General features: G+C 40.2%; 1 protein-coding gene across 1 annotated transcript in view; it reads left to right on the top strand.

Moving 5' to 3' along the window:
* Positions 1–14018, top strand: part of Fmn2 (formin 2) — a 334557-nt gene that overhangs the window by 100730 nt on the left and 219809 nt on the right. Inside the window, exon 5 of the mRNA XM_031379313.1 lies at positions 13200–14012. Within this exon, the coding sequence (XP_031235173.1) occupies positions 13200–14012 (813 nt within the window). The remainder of the gene's footprint in view (positions 1–13199; positions 14013–14018) is intronic.

Consider the following 14018-nt stretch of genomic DNA (forward strand, 5'->3'; position numbering starts at 1 on the left):
TCAGCCATTCAGTGTTCCTCGATTGAGAATTCTTTGTTTAGCTCTGTACCCCATTTTTTAATGGGGTTTACCTGCTTTCTAATGTAAATAAGCAGTTGAAATAAAATTATATTTTTTTGAAAACTCTAGTGCTTGGTAAGATTGATAATACCAGCCAATTAAAAATTGGCTCCCTACCAGTTAATATTTGTTACTTACGACTTCATAAGGTTTTTATTTATAACTGGTACCAATGATGAATGAATGACCACAATAAAACCAGGTTAAGAAAAGTAGGCCTAAAGGCGAAGAGAACTAATTCAGAAAGCGTGGGACAGCTATCTTTTAGGCTGAACTCAGTTTATGATCATTTTAGGTACTCGATAAACATGTTAGCAGTGTTTAGATAGTGGGTCCCAGGAGGTGCAGGTAGTCAGGAAGAGGAGAAGCACAGGTGCTCCCTGGCGGAGATGTAGACACAAAACTGGAAACCCTGGAGAGAGAGAGAATTTACCCCACCACGTACCAGGGAAGACACAACTTTTCAGGAAAGAGCATTTTTGTTTTATAGACACCCCAAGGGCATCAGTGTAGGTATTTTAACATCAAAAAAAAAAAAAAAAAAAAAAAAAAAAAAAAAAAAAAAAAAAAAAAAAAAAAAAAAAAAGGAGGAGACACTCATCAGGTTTTCCTTGTTTTGAGGCAGAGTCTGACTGTGTACCACTGTCTAGCCTGCAGCTCACTATATAGATCAGGCTGGCCGCAGGTCCGTAGAGACCCATCTGCGGCTGCCTCTCAAGGGATTAAAGGTGTATGCTCCCAGGCCCAGCTCTTATGTATTGGTTTTTAAAAAACGAGAAGCAGTCAACATCTGGGAAGCAGTTAGAATGTGTGTTTAGGACGTGGAGAAAGAAATGGATGCCACATAGTATTTTGTTTTCCTCCTGAGTGGCAAGGGCTTAGAGCTACACTGGAGTCAACAGCTTTGCTCTGTCGAGTTTTAGATGGTGTAAGATCAGTGCGTGCCATGTACCATTTATATGGGAGACAGGATACAAAGCTAATCTGATGGAATAGTAGCTGAGGAGAATGCCTTGCTTATTAAAGGAGGCTTTGACCATGATTTAACATCTTCTGATCTGCTGTGCACTAGGACGCTTATAGAAGACAGAAAAAAAAAAACCATGTAAAAACTTTTATAAGGCAATATGACCCCTTCATATAAACATGTCTATTGGTGTTGTCTTTGTTTGGGTACTGTTTAGGCCGCCATGTTCATGAGGCTATGTGAGTGTAGCTTCACTGATATTTCTAAGGGATGAATTCTCAAAGCAAATTCCCAGTTCCTCTAGCTTTCTCCTATCTTTCTGCCCCCTCTTCTGCTAAGATCGTTAAGCATTAGTTGTGGGAGTTGTGTTATGGATGTATCAGTTATTGCTGAGCACCCCTGAGTCGCTTGTCCTCTGCATTTGGTTGGTTGTGGTTTTCTGTAATGATTTCCATCTGCTGTGAGATGTTTCCTGGATGAGAGGTGAGACCTACACTTCTCTGTCGGTACAAAAGGACAAATGTCTACAAAGGTAGTTAGGAATTATGCTGGTTTACTAAAGTGGGAGTTGCAATTTCAATTAAAAAAATAAGAATAATATATATTTTAAAAGAATGACAACAACAAAGAAGAAGTTGTCATTTCAGTTATAGGATAGTATCTTTTCCGTAGCTACATACCAACTTACAAGATACAGTGTAACTGCCAAGATGTTTAATGTATATGGTAGAGTCCTGGAGTGATTAAAGAAATGAAAAGTTGGAGAGAGATTGTAAATTTAGAAGAAGAGTTTCTTAGGAAGGTAATTTCCTGATTGACTTGATTTGCACAAGTATAGGACGAAGGGCATTGCGGCTGGAACAGAGTCAGAGATGCAGAACTGGAAGTGAACTTGGCATTAGGGTGACTCATGTCCAGCTGACTTGACAGGCAGCTTAACTTACTCCTCTTGTGAAGATCTGACCTTTGCTGGTGGCCTCTGGCCCAGGGCATGCCACTGGGCAATGATTGAGCCCAGATACCCATTGTTATCTGGATTAGAGCCACAGTCTCCTTATGGATCCCCTTCCTTCCCATCTTGACCCCTGCTAATCTCTTCCTGCACGCTGCCCCGGAGTAATCTTTCTGAAAACCCAAACTTGTTTACCCCTGATATCTGCTTAGACTTACTCAAGGGGGCTGTTCACTGTGTCTCTAAAAGGTTTCAGGCCTGTGAGTTTGACATACCAAGTCTCCCTCCTGTCGTTGCCCTCTTGGCCTTATCTCTCCCTGTCTTTCCTCCAGATTCATCTTGGTCTAGGTAAAAAATCAGTCATTTCCTCAAGGCTCCACTGTCCTTCACATCTTCCCTTGCACGTACCTTGTGTACCCTCAGATGTCCAAATTGTTTCATCTCGACCGCCTCTTACACACTGTGCAAAGCCTCCTGCTCCAGAACCCTTTGGAGTCCTTACACTATAACTGCTGTGCTCAGGCCTTCTGTCTGGAATCATTGCACTTATGTACAGGGATGGAACTCCATAACGATAACACTGTCTGTACTTTCTTTTGTCTCCTCAATATCTAACGCAGAGTCTGGCAGATTGATGGAGCCCAGAGAGAAATGTTTGATGAATGAATCAATACACGATGGCCATGCTGATGAGACAGAGCAAAGGGCATGTCTTTGAGCAGTTATAGAAAATTAACTCATAGAGGATGTGGGCTGTGGGGCTGTTGTCTGGAGGACAAACCCCAATTTTTCTAGAATTAGCTGGAGAACAGTCAGAGTGAAGCAGAAGCAGACACTGAGGAGGATGTTAGGGACAGATTTTAGTCAGCGGCAATGACTACAATGGGGGAAATTCCACTGTGAACTGAAGTCAACTTTGGATTGCACAGAAATGAATGAGTTTTTTTTTTTTTTTTTTTTTTTTTAAGGACTGAAGGAAGAATAAGCAGGGAAAGGGATGAGAAGAGGCTGGGGAGAGTCCAAGAATGAGCATGACCACAGAGCTCTTCACTGCATAGGAGAGAGGTGGTTTGTTCTGTCTGCTAGCTGGCAATGACAGAAGCTGGCAATCCGTCCCCATCTTAGAATTCAGAGACTGTGCCTTATCTTTAGCTGCTCCTGAAACAGATAAAAGATTTTGGCAGCCTTGCATTTTCTCACACAGTCACACTAAGGGGGAAGCATAGAGTCAAGTCTAAGGATGTGGCCTTGGGAAACCTTAGTGTTTGGTCAAATGTTTTTACAACGAGAGTGAAGCCCCAGAGGAACTTGGTTCCAGTTTGGTCGAGAGACAATCTTTGTTTGACCTTGTCTTACTTTGTATGCTGATGCTTTTTAAAACTGGAGGTCACGAGGCGGGTATTTTGTGGAAGCCAGACATTTATGTAGTTCACAGGGATGGAGGCTAGAAGGTACAGGGGTGTAGCTCTTCCATGTCTCTATGACCTTCTCAGTAATGAAAGCAGGGAGGTATTGGTAGAACATGGTGAGGGGTGCTGAAACTGCCAGCCTAGATTTCGTTTCTTCTCATAAAGCCACTAATGCACTGGACTCTGGTGACAACAGCCAGTCTTACTGAACCTCCAAAGCATCACCTCCAAATGCCATCCATTACTTGGGGTGTTTTCAGAATTGCTTTGGGGATAACATTTTCCATCCATGACTTGTGCGGGTACATGTTGTAATCATAACAGACCTTAAGTGGAACCGCTAGTGAAAAGTTTGCTATTGAGGTGGGTATAGCAGGTGTGACTCTTCTCAGGGAAAGTATCTTGTTCAATGACTTAGTTTCCTCACCTGTAAAATGGGCTTATAAATCGTTCCCACCTGAGGAGCTCTGAGGGATTGAAATGTATCGGTCTGTGAAAGAAGATCTGAAGAGCTTAATGCACGCAGTCAACACTCAGATTGTTAGTTGATATCACAGCAGAGTGATAGTCTCTATGGTGTTTTTATTTTTAGTCAATATTGAGGATCGAGCTCAGGGTCTTTTGTATGTGCTAAACCAGTGCTGTACCTTTGAGCTCCTCGTTATTCATGGATTCTGTATTTGTGAACTCACCTACTGGCTAAAGTTGATTGTAGTGCATACATTTCTGTGGTGTGTTTGTGGTCATTGCAAACCTGTTCAATGCAGTAAAAAATCTTGCTCTGTCAAGTATGTACTTTCCTAGGTAAATTTGAACAAAGGGAAGTTGTAAAGAAATATTTTTTCAGTGGTTTACTAAACAACCCGCTTTGCACATTTTCTTTGGTATTTCCTTAGTGATTTCACTGTTTAAAATGGCTTTCCACTTTAGTGTTAAAATGCTGTTGGCATTCCTAAGGGTCAGAAGGCCTTGATGGACTTAGTAAAAAGACAACATGTTAGTCAAGCTTTCTTCTAACGAAAGTTAGGTGTCCTGGGCCGGTTTGTGTTCAGTGTTAGTGAATCAACCACAAGTCTTAAATAAGACATTTTTTTTTTTTTTTAAAAAAGGGTACACATGGATCATGTGATAAGATGTTACAAGAGGCTTGCAGGAATCTGGAATCCAATCTTGTATTTTCTTCAGAAGCAGTGATTCTGAGGAAAATTGAGCATTGAATAATTGAGGATTTTCAGAGACTTTGCTTATGATGAGTTTGAAGAGCACAGGTTAAGTATATCTTATTTAATCCTCACAGTATCCCCTCTGCAGTAGGCCAGATGGATAATGGGGTGTTAGTCACAGTTTAATGGAGGATAAGCTTATGTCAGCTTGTGGTTTCAGGCTTTAGTCCATGGTCCCTTGGCTGCGCTGCTTCTAGGCCCAGGCTTGGTGAAACAGAACACAGAGAGACAGTGTACAGTGGAACAAAATGGCTCAGCTCTGGGTGGACAGGTGACCAAAGCCTACCAAACAGCCAGGGCCAGGGTCTCCGATTGCCTCCAGAAACCTGCAGAGGTGATATGCTCCCTCCAACCAGATGCAGTGTGCTGGTTAGGAGGTCATGCATGGATTAATCCTTTGATGAACTTGGCACCCCCATAATCCAATCCCTCCTCAATAGCCCTAGGACTTGGAGACCACACCATTAACAGGTGACCCTTTCAGGAGGAGGGCGATTCATATCTTAACTATGACATGGGCTACGTTCATCATACAGATCATTAAAGACCTTATGAACCTTGTGAGAAATTAACATGTTCTCAGCAAGTGGAGGCCAAAGTTTTTATCAAGGAAGTAAACCTTCTCATTCTCACACAGGAAGCTGGGATTGACAGTAAGAAGCACAGTAGAGCCAGGCAGGAGTGCAGTTCTGAGTTGCTGAGCATCTCAGCAGAGTCACTATATGATACAGTAGAAATGATAATGAAGGAGGGGGTGTGGGCGTGGTGACTGTGCCAGGTGCAGATTAGTATGAGCAACAATGGTGTCAACTGGAGACTAATTAGAAATTGCATTCCTAGCCCTATTGATTCAGACAACAAGCCAGGGTTTAACAAGCCCCCAGTGATTCTTGAGACTATTTATCATGAGGGACATTGGTCAGCCATTAATAGGGGTTCAAAGCTCGTAGGACATGCTAGCTGGTTGGAGGATAAGATATAGTTTAGATTTAAGGCAAAAGACAGGGGGATAAAATAACAGCAAGAGCTAAACAGACACAAGGCGGGATTGAAGCAGCAATGAGAAGGAACGACTGGAAGTAACAAGCAGAGAGAGGAGACAGGTTAATGAGAAAATAATTTCTTCATTGTATATCGCCAGCTAAGTTAACCAAAGATAAAATCCTGGCCCCTTCTCCCCACTGAAAAGCAAGACTAAAGAATAATACCAAAAACGGAGATGGCATTAGAGAAAAAAAAATGAGAAGGTGGAGTTTGACATTATAGGAGCCTAGAGAGGAGAGGGTTTTATGAATGACATGAGTGGGAGTCTTGAGAAATTGTCCTAGCCAGGATTAAGGCCACAGTGTTTGATAAGAAGAGCAGCAGCAGCACTGGGAGAGCAATTGGGCTAGCATGGCAGGGTCTAGGGAACGCTCCATTCCCAACGAGAAGTCCCAGTCCATTGTAGTTGATTTTCTCTAGGATTTGCTGGCATTTGACTGCAGTTGAGTATTAGTGTAAGGGAAGAAAGTGCTCCGGAGACCAGGAGACGGCACCTTCCATCCACAGATCATGGAAGACTCACACTCTTTATAGTGCTTTTCTTTCTGGTACTGTCTGGGTAAAAGTAGCGATGCACTCTCTTCCAGTATGTTCCAGCTGTCTGCCAGAATATTGACTCAATAGCTGGATGGAAGTTCCTTAAAACACGAGAATGAGAGCAGCAGATTCCCTCCTTTTGTTGATCTGATTCCTTCTTACCTTGGCTCTTCCTCAAATATATTATTACTTCTACCAGGGTTCCTTATCAATGACTCCTATAGCTTTGCATCAATCTGTTGGTTGTCTCTTATGTTAAATAACAAGAAGATGACTAGCTAGCCAGCTTTTATTTCTAACTTGTCTTCCTCACATGTATGTCCCATGTCTTACGTACGTTCCATAGACTTTACCAGATTCATTTTGGATTAAGCACATTATAGTTTTCAACAATTTAGTATTCATTTTATTATAAAGTTCAGAAGTTCTAGGGAGATATGCCAGTGGAGGAGCACACACTTCTAGCTTGAAGACCCAAGTTCTTCACAGCACCCACATTAAAGGCTCTGGCTGGCTGGCTGTGTGCACCCATAACTCCAGTACTATGTGTAAGGTGGCGAAAGGTGATGTCTGGGACTTCATGCCTACCAGGCTAGCTGAAGAAATGGTAATCTCCGGATCCATTGAGAAACATGTCTCAATGAAAATGTAGAGAATGATAGATAAAGATGTCCAGTATCCAGCTCTGAACTCCATAGTGTTCCCTCCCTCCTTTCCTCCCTCTCTCCCTCCCTCTGTCTTCCCTTCCCTCCCTCTCTTGCCTTCCCCATACATTCTGTTTGAACTCTGAGGGTTTAACAAACCCGTGAAAAGTTATTTATAGTTTTTCATATATCATATGTCCTAGTATTTTCCCCTTTCTTGAAATTTACCCTAAAATTTGAAATTATTTATGTTTTACTTTTTTTAAGTAATCATACTTGTTTCAATTCTGGATTTACTTTCTATGGGATCCTGTCTAGCATATATTAAGTTATTGTAATTGTAGATCTGGAATGCCATTGGCTTGTTCCAAAACCCTAGTTTTATTTTTTTATTATAAAATTCAAAACATAACAGATAGAATTTATATGGCTTGTGTAGATGTATGTAGTGTCCTTATTTGTCAATACAGGGACATTAAAATCAACAGAACTTGTTTTTGTTTTTTGTTTTTGTTTTTGTTTTTTTCTTTTTTGAGACAGGGTTTCTCTGTGTAGCCCTGGCTGTCCTGGAACTCACTCTGTATACCAGGCTGGTCTCGAACTCAGAAATCCACCTGCCTCTGCCTCCCAAGTGCTGGGATTAAAGGCATGTGCCACCACTGCCCGGCTTCAACAGAACTTGTAAATCTGAGTGAAATAAATAATGAATTATGTGTCTCATGTCACCATTTACAAAATCAACTTTTAGTATTAACTTAGCAGTGAGTAGTTTTTGCATTATAGGCTCTGAAAGGACCATGCTGTCACAACATAGTAAAGCTTTAAAGATGTGCCCACTAGCTTCTCAGAGAAAACTTGTTTGAGTATATCTTGGCTTCCTTTGTGACAATTGTAACCTTAATGTTACTGTAATGGGTTCTTTTTCTGGGAATCAAATAATCTTGTGCTTGGAAACATGTTTTTGGCAAACATTTTATTCTCTCAATGGCATTTTGTATTTTGCGATATTCAAGTGTTTGAACAATTTATAAGAACTGACCATCACCACCCACATTTAATATTATACAGGAATAGAAAATTTTTGGCTATGTGATTACGTAGAATTTTTGAGCCAAATAGGAGAGCAACATCTATGGCTTTTGATTATTTAGGAATTTGATACAAATAGTATTTGTAAATGCAGATAATCTCAAAATAGTTAATACATAAATATATTGCTTCTTATATTGTTTAAAACAGGTTTCTGAATCTGCCTAGAAGGAGATATCTATTATAAATTATATAGATTCTTCATAAGATTTCACAACTATACTTTGCCCTTCTTATAAAAGAGTGATGTAATTGTAATAGCTATTGCCATGAACATTGGATAAAGTGTTGCACAATTCTGGAAATGCCAAGAGCATTTTTGTAAAGGGTAGAAGTCTAAGATAACAAAGCGTATTTCTCCAATGTCAAGTCCTTTGAGAATTGGATAGACATCTTCTAGTTGTAGCCTGAGAGATGGAAGATTAAGTTCCAGGCACTGGACCCAGGGAACAGGCTCCTAACTTGACTTTTCGTGGACCACGGAGCGTCTGGCCATCTCTTAGAGATTAAATTGTGGCTTTGTCAGTGGGTGGGCTCTGCAGATCTTCTCTTTATGTGGGCTTCAGCTTAGAATGTTTGCTTACATGGCCAGAGGACAGCTAGGCCTTTTTGTTGATAATGACCTATATTTACCATGTAAATTCCTTAAAAAAAGAGGACCCATGGAGAAATCAACATTACTGTTGACAGGCAATACAGCCTTCCCCGAGGAGTACAACAGAAACTGTTGCCATCGATCCTGTGAGTTAGTCTTCTGCAAGAGCCAGCCAGCCCTTGATAGATAACCCTGGATAAGGCAGGGCAGATAAGATTCTTTGATGACTCTTAGCTAAGTTGAGAACTGAAAAATCTTACATTTTTGGCTTGAGAAGAGCTTAATTACCCTGCTTCCAAGATGGGAAAAAGAAGGTTGTAACGTCCAATATTTCACAGAATGAGTTAAACATGGTCAAAAAGGGAATGCAAATTCTAGAAAATTGTATGGTTTCTTTTTTTCCTCGTAAGTGGAAATAATATAAAACTAGGAAAATCTCTCTCATCCCCTCTTTTCTTCCTTTTCCTTTGTCTGTAAACCTACCTATAAGAAAAGTTCTGTAAAAGGACTTTATCTCTTGTCTTTGTACTGTGATTATTAATATCTTCAAGAATTCCTTAACTCTGCTCCTTTCTGGCACCACATAACTAGTTATGATGCTTATCATAGATTTATTATTGGAACTTTATTACATCACTATTTCCTCTACCATTTCTTAATTCTACTTCTCACTGTGCCATACACTTGAAAATCTTTGAACCTTAAAGAATGTATATATTTCTATATTATCAGCTCCTTATTTTCCCAACTTTTTAATTATTTACATGTGTTATTTATCTGTTTATTTTAAAAAGTGAATGAAATAAGTAACAATGCATATTAGTATATTGAATATGTATAGGTACGCCTAGTGTTGCAACCCTGTAATCTCAGCTACTCAAAGGCTGATGCCAGGAGATTACAAGTTCCAATACTGTCTGGACTGTAGAGGAAATTCAAAGTCAGTCTGGGAAACTTAGTGGAAACTGCCTCAAAATGGAAGACAGATCAGTATAGCAAGGGCTAATGGTACAGCCTGCATGAGGTCCTAGTTTCAGCACCTAGTACCACAAAACAAATAAGTAAAGTAAACGAGTCACTTTACTACGTAAAGTCTTCAGCTGGGCCCTAAGTTCTTCCCCTTCCTCACAAAGCAGCACTTACTATCTCCTCTTCTCTAAACCTTACTTGTAATGCAACATTTAGCAGGTTTAGTTGATCAATGATTTCATGCTGCTTTAAGCCACACAATGCAAGTAGGATGTGAGGGGAAATTGCTGGTCTCTCAGCTGTAGCTTTTCTCAGCATCAGAAAAAGTGAAGATGGATCATTTGAATCCTGTACCATAGGAGCCTACATTTACCCAAATGTTTTTACTAAACATGATTTTAATTATAAAATTTATATAGCTTTCTCTATGATAAAACTTGTTTTTTTCAGCCAGGCAGTGGTGACACATGCCTTTAATCCCGGCACTTGGGAGGCAGAGGCAGGCGAATTTCTGAGTTCGAGGCTAGCCTGGTCTACAGAGTAAGTTCCAGGATAGCCAGGGCTACACAGAGAAACTTGTTTTGAAAAACAAAAACAAAAACAAAAACAAAAAACCAACCAAACAAAAAAACTTGTTTTTTCTTCTCTCCTTCTGTTCATTACATGGTTCATATTATTTAAGACCTTATGCATGCTTGACAAATAAACTACTACTGGACCACAGCCTTAACCCCAAATAAGTAATTGATATGGTCATTTAGCTTTTAAATTTTATTCTTTTGGAAAAGAATACAATTCATTTCCCCCACACAACCTAATCTGAAAAAAGTTGGTATCATTTCCACAAATTAAGCTTTGATACTGAACAACTTGAACACATTGGATTGATGCTTGCTGAGATGTTTCATTGGACAAGTTAGAAAGTTGGAAGGGTGTTCCTCTAAGCTGAAAATTTCAGCTTTTGAATCTTAATCAATCCAGAAATTTGAAACTTTTGAGGTGACAGTCACAAATTAAAGTGCAAGTTGTATATTTGTCCCAGAGAAGCTTTAAGTCATCAAATCCCCACTGTCAGTCACACTCAGCATGCTTCTTAGTGTCTTCTACTCTAAACCTCTCTGTGACGTCATCCAGCAGGTTAAACCTAGCTGCAAGGGAATTATTAAGTGCCATTTTCTTCCTACTTCTACAAACAGTAAAAGGAAGCATTTAGTTGGGCAGGCCAATAATTGAAACGTTATCTGGAATGGATTCCATTCAAGAGATTGTCCTAGGCAGTTCAGTCTCAGTGTATGAGAACTGGTTCCAGGATGCGGTGGCATCAAAGGAGGATCACAATTTATTAGATACTTAGTCACAGAACTGTGGTCCTCAGCAGCAGTACAAACAATGGATCACCTTGATTAGAGTCAGAAGTAAGGTTGTGTATATTGGTGAAGTCAAATGTGACTTTATCCAAGCAAGAGCACAACTGGTTTATTTCACACTAATATTAGTGTCAGGGACATTCCTAGCATTAGAGCCCAGTCATAAAGCTCCACATACCACTCCAATAGCCTTGTCTCTTACAGTGTGCTGGGAAACTATAGGGGAAGGCTGGTGAGGGTTACATAAGAAAAATCAGAATATTATAGCCCAACATGGCTACAGCCATGTCAAACCCCTCTAGAAGACTTTGTCTTGTAGCAGTTATCTTGTGCAATATGACTCTCTTTAACCTTGTACTGACTGGATCTATAATTAAGAATTTTAAAATCTTCAAATATTCCCTATTGCTGTTACTATAACTCCTACTGTCACTAGCTTTGCGTGTGTTTGAGTAATGGTCTATGAATGTGGGGACATAAATCTTTGTTAGGACTATAATAGCTGTTACAGTGTGCAGCCATTATAACAAAATCATTCTCTTCGTTCACTTTATTTTTCTAAATGTGCAGTAATTTTATTCTATTTTCACTATATTTAAATGGGTGATAAAAATGGATTAGCTTAGTTAATAGCATTTAAGTATTAGGATTAGGAAATCTCTTCTGTAATTTTTTTTTACTGCATTTCACTCATCAATAAACTTACATGTTCACTTATTCATTTGTTTATTTTATGTGTGGGGGGCACATGAACATCATAGCGTGCTTGTGGAAGGCAGAAGACAACTGTCAGTCGTAGGCTCCCTCCTTCTAGCATGTGGGTTCTGGGCATCAAACTCAGGTTGTTGGACTTGGTACTAAGTGCCTTTACTTGCTAAGCCATCTCACTGGTTCCTCAAGGAACATTTTTATAACCACTCTTGGAAAAGAATAAGAACTTGGATTAATATTTAGAAGCCACATTTACCAGCATGCCAGGAAAATGAGGATACTACCCATTTGGGTAATCTGGTGTAAAAAGAAAAAGTGGAATGGTCAAGGACTTGTTGAGATGAGTTTCAGTGTTAGAGTTTTCCATTTTGGTTTTGTTACTTGTGTTTGTTAACTTTCTAGTTATAGCATGGAAATTGGTACAATCGTCAAATGGGGAATAAAATAGAACAAACAAAATAGGGACATCTTTTACCATGGACTACTTAGAAAATCTATGACATCACTTGCATATATTAATATTATGGTCTTTTGTGTAGATGTTGTAAAATGATGATGTAAGGGTTTGTGTATGTGCCCAAGTTTATATAAATCATATGTACTATCAAAATTTGCCCATTTAAAATGTCTATCTTCATAACTTTTGGAGAAATATCAGTGAACACTTCTTGAAATGCTTTGAGTAAAGTATTAAAATTGTGTATTTTTGTAAATGTGATAACAGGGTTATGACATACATTCATAATATATCTGTCCATGGTTTTATTTGTCAATAACCTATCACTTATTCTTATTGGAGACACTGACCACTTCTAAAAGCTAGTGATTGCCTTAAAAATTCAAAAGTTACTTCCAGAGTCTCTGGGGAATGTTCCAATAGCATCAATTCCTAGTCAGGAAGGCAAATATTTATCTTCTAGAATGTTCTTCCCTGTTTGTGGGTACTATTCTAGTTTTATTTCTTTTATTGTGATAAAATACTTTTACCAAAATCAAGTCATTGGAACTATTCCAGTTTTATTTTTGTAATTGTGATAAAACACTCTTACCAAAATCAAGTCATCAGGAAGAAAAAAAGGTGTCTTACAATTCTGTGTTACAGTCCATCATTAAGGAGAACTCAAGACAGAATCGTGAAGCAGCTAGTCAGGATGCATCCCCAGTCAAGAGCAGAGCATCCATTCATTTCTCTCTTCTCTAGTACCTTTCTTTACTTGTCTACAGTTCAGTGCTCTGTCAGGGTGGGTACTTCCATCGTACATCAATGAAGGTAACCAAGACAACCACCCACAGACATGCCTACCAGCTAACATGACTTAGATACTTCCTCTTTGCCACTCTTTTCCATGGTGAGTCTAGGTGATGATAAGTTGACATTTAAAATTACCCCTCAAAGTTGCCCATCCTCAGTGGCATGGTATAAAGGTGAGACAGACAAATATTTTAGGATTCATGTCTGAAGCACTAATCCAAGGGTAGAAAAGAGGGTGCACCCTGAAATTTCAGTAAAATCTTTCTGTGGCAGGATCTTTCTGGAGGCAGTCCAAGTGTGACTGTGTAATTTTCCCATTATTCCTTAGATGTTTGTATTTTTCCACTCTCTTACTAATTGTGACTGTCGTTGTCTCTCAGGAAGCTTTCGATGTGCAGTCTGAAGGACAGGCAACCGTAATTCAGCAACTGGAACAGACCATTGAGGATCTGCGTACAAAAATAGCTGAGCTAGAAAAGCAATATCCAGCCCTGGATTTGGAGGGACCCAGAGGCCTCTCAGGACTTGAGAATGGATTGACAGCCTCCGCAGATGTCAGTCTAGATGCTCTTGGATGGCATGGGAAGGTTGCACAGCCTCCAAGGACTCTTGAGGCAAAATCAATACAGACTTCCCCAACAGAAGAGGGTAGAATCCTGTCATTACCACCTCCAAAGGCACTACCTGAGGGTCTTCCAGGGCTCCCTGCAGCTGCAAGTGGAGAGTCAGCTCTTCTAACCTCACCCTCTGGACCTCAGACAAAATTCTGTTCAGAAATTTCTCTGATTGTGTCCCCAAGGAGAATATCAGTACAGCTGGATGCCCAACTAGCCATGCAGAGTGCATCACAACTACCACCACCTCCTTCTCTCCTTGGATCTGATAGTCAGGGACAGCCCTTCCAAACTTCTCTGCATACTGAGTTGGAAACCAGCCATGAACATTCTGTTTCCTCCTTTGAAAACAACTGTAACGTCCCACCCGCACCACCTCTGCCTTGTACAGAGTCCTCCAGTTTCATGCCTGGCCTGGGCATGGCAATTCCCCCACCTCCCTGTCTCTCTGACATATCAGTGCCTGCTCTGCCCAGTCCTACCACCCCAACCCTACAACTTACCAGTCTACAGGGACCAGAAATGCTGCCAGCCCCTCCCCCACCTCCTCCTCTCCCTGGAGTAGGAATACCTCCTCCCCCTCCT

This window comes from Mastomys coucha, unplaced genomic scaffold, assembly GCF_008632895.1.
Source record: "Mastomys coucha isolate ucsf_1 unplaced genomic scaffold, UCSF_Mcou_1 pScaffold1, whole genome shotgun sequence".
NCBI lineage: Eukaryota > Metazoa > Chordata > Mammalia > Rodentia > Muridae > Mastomys > Mastomys coucha.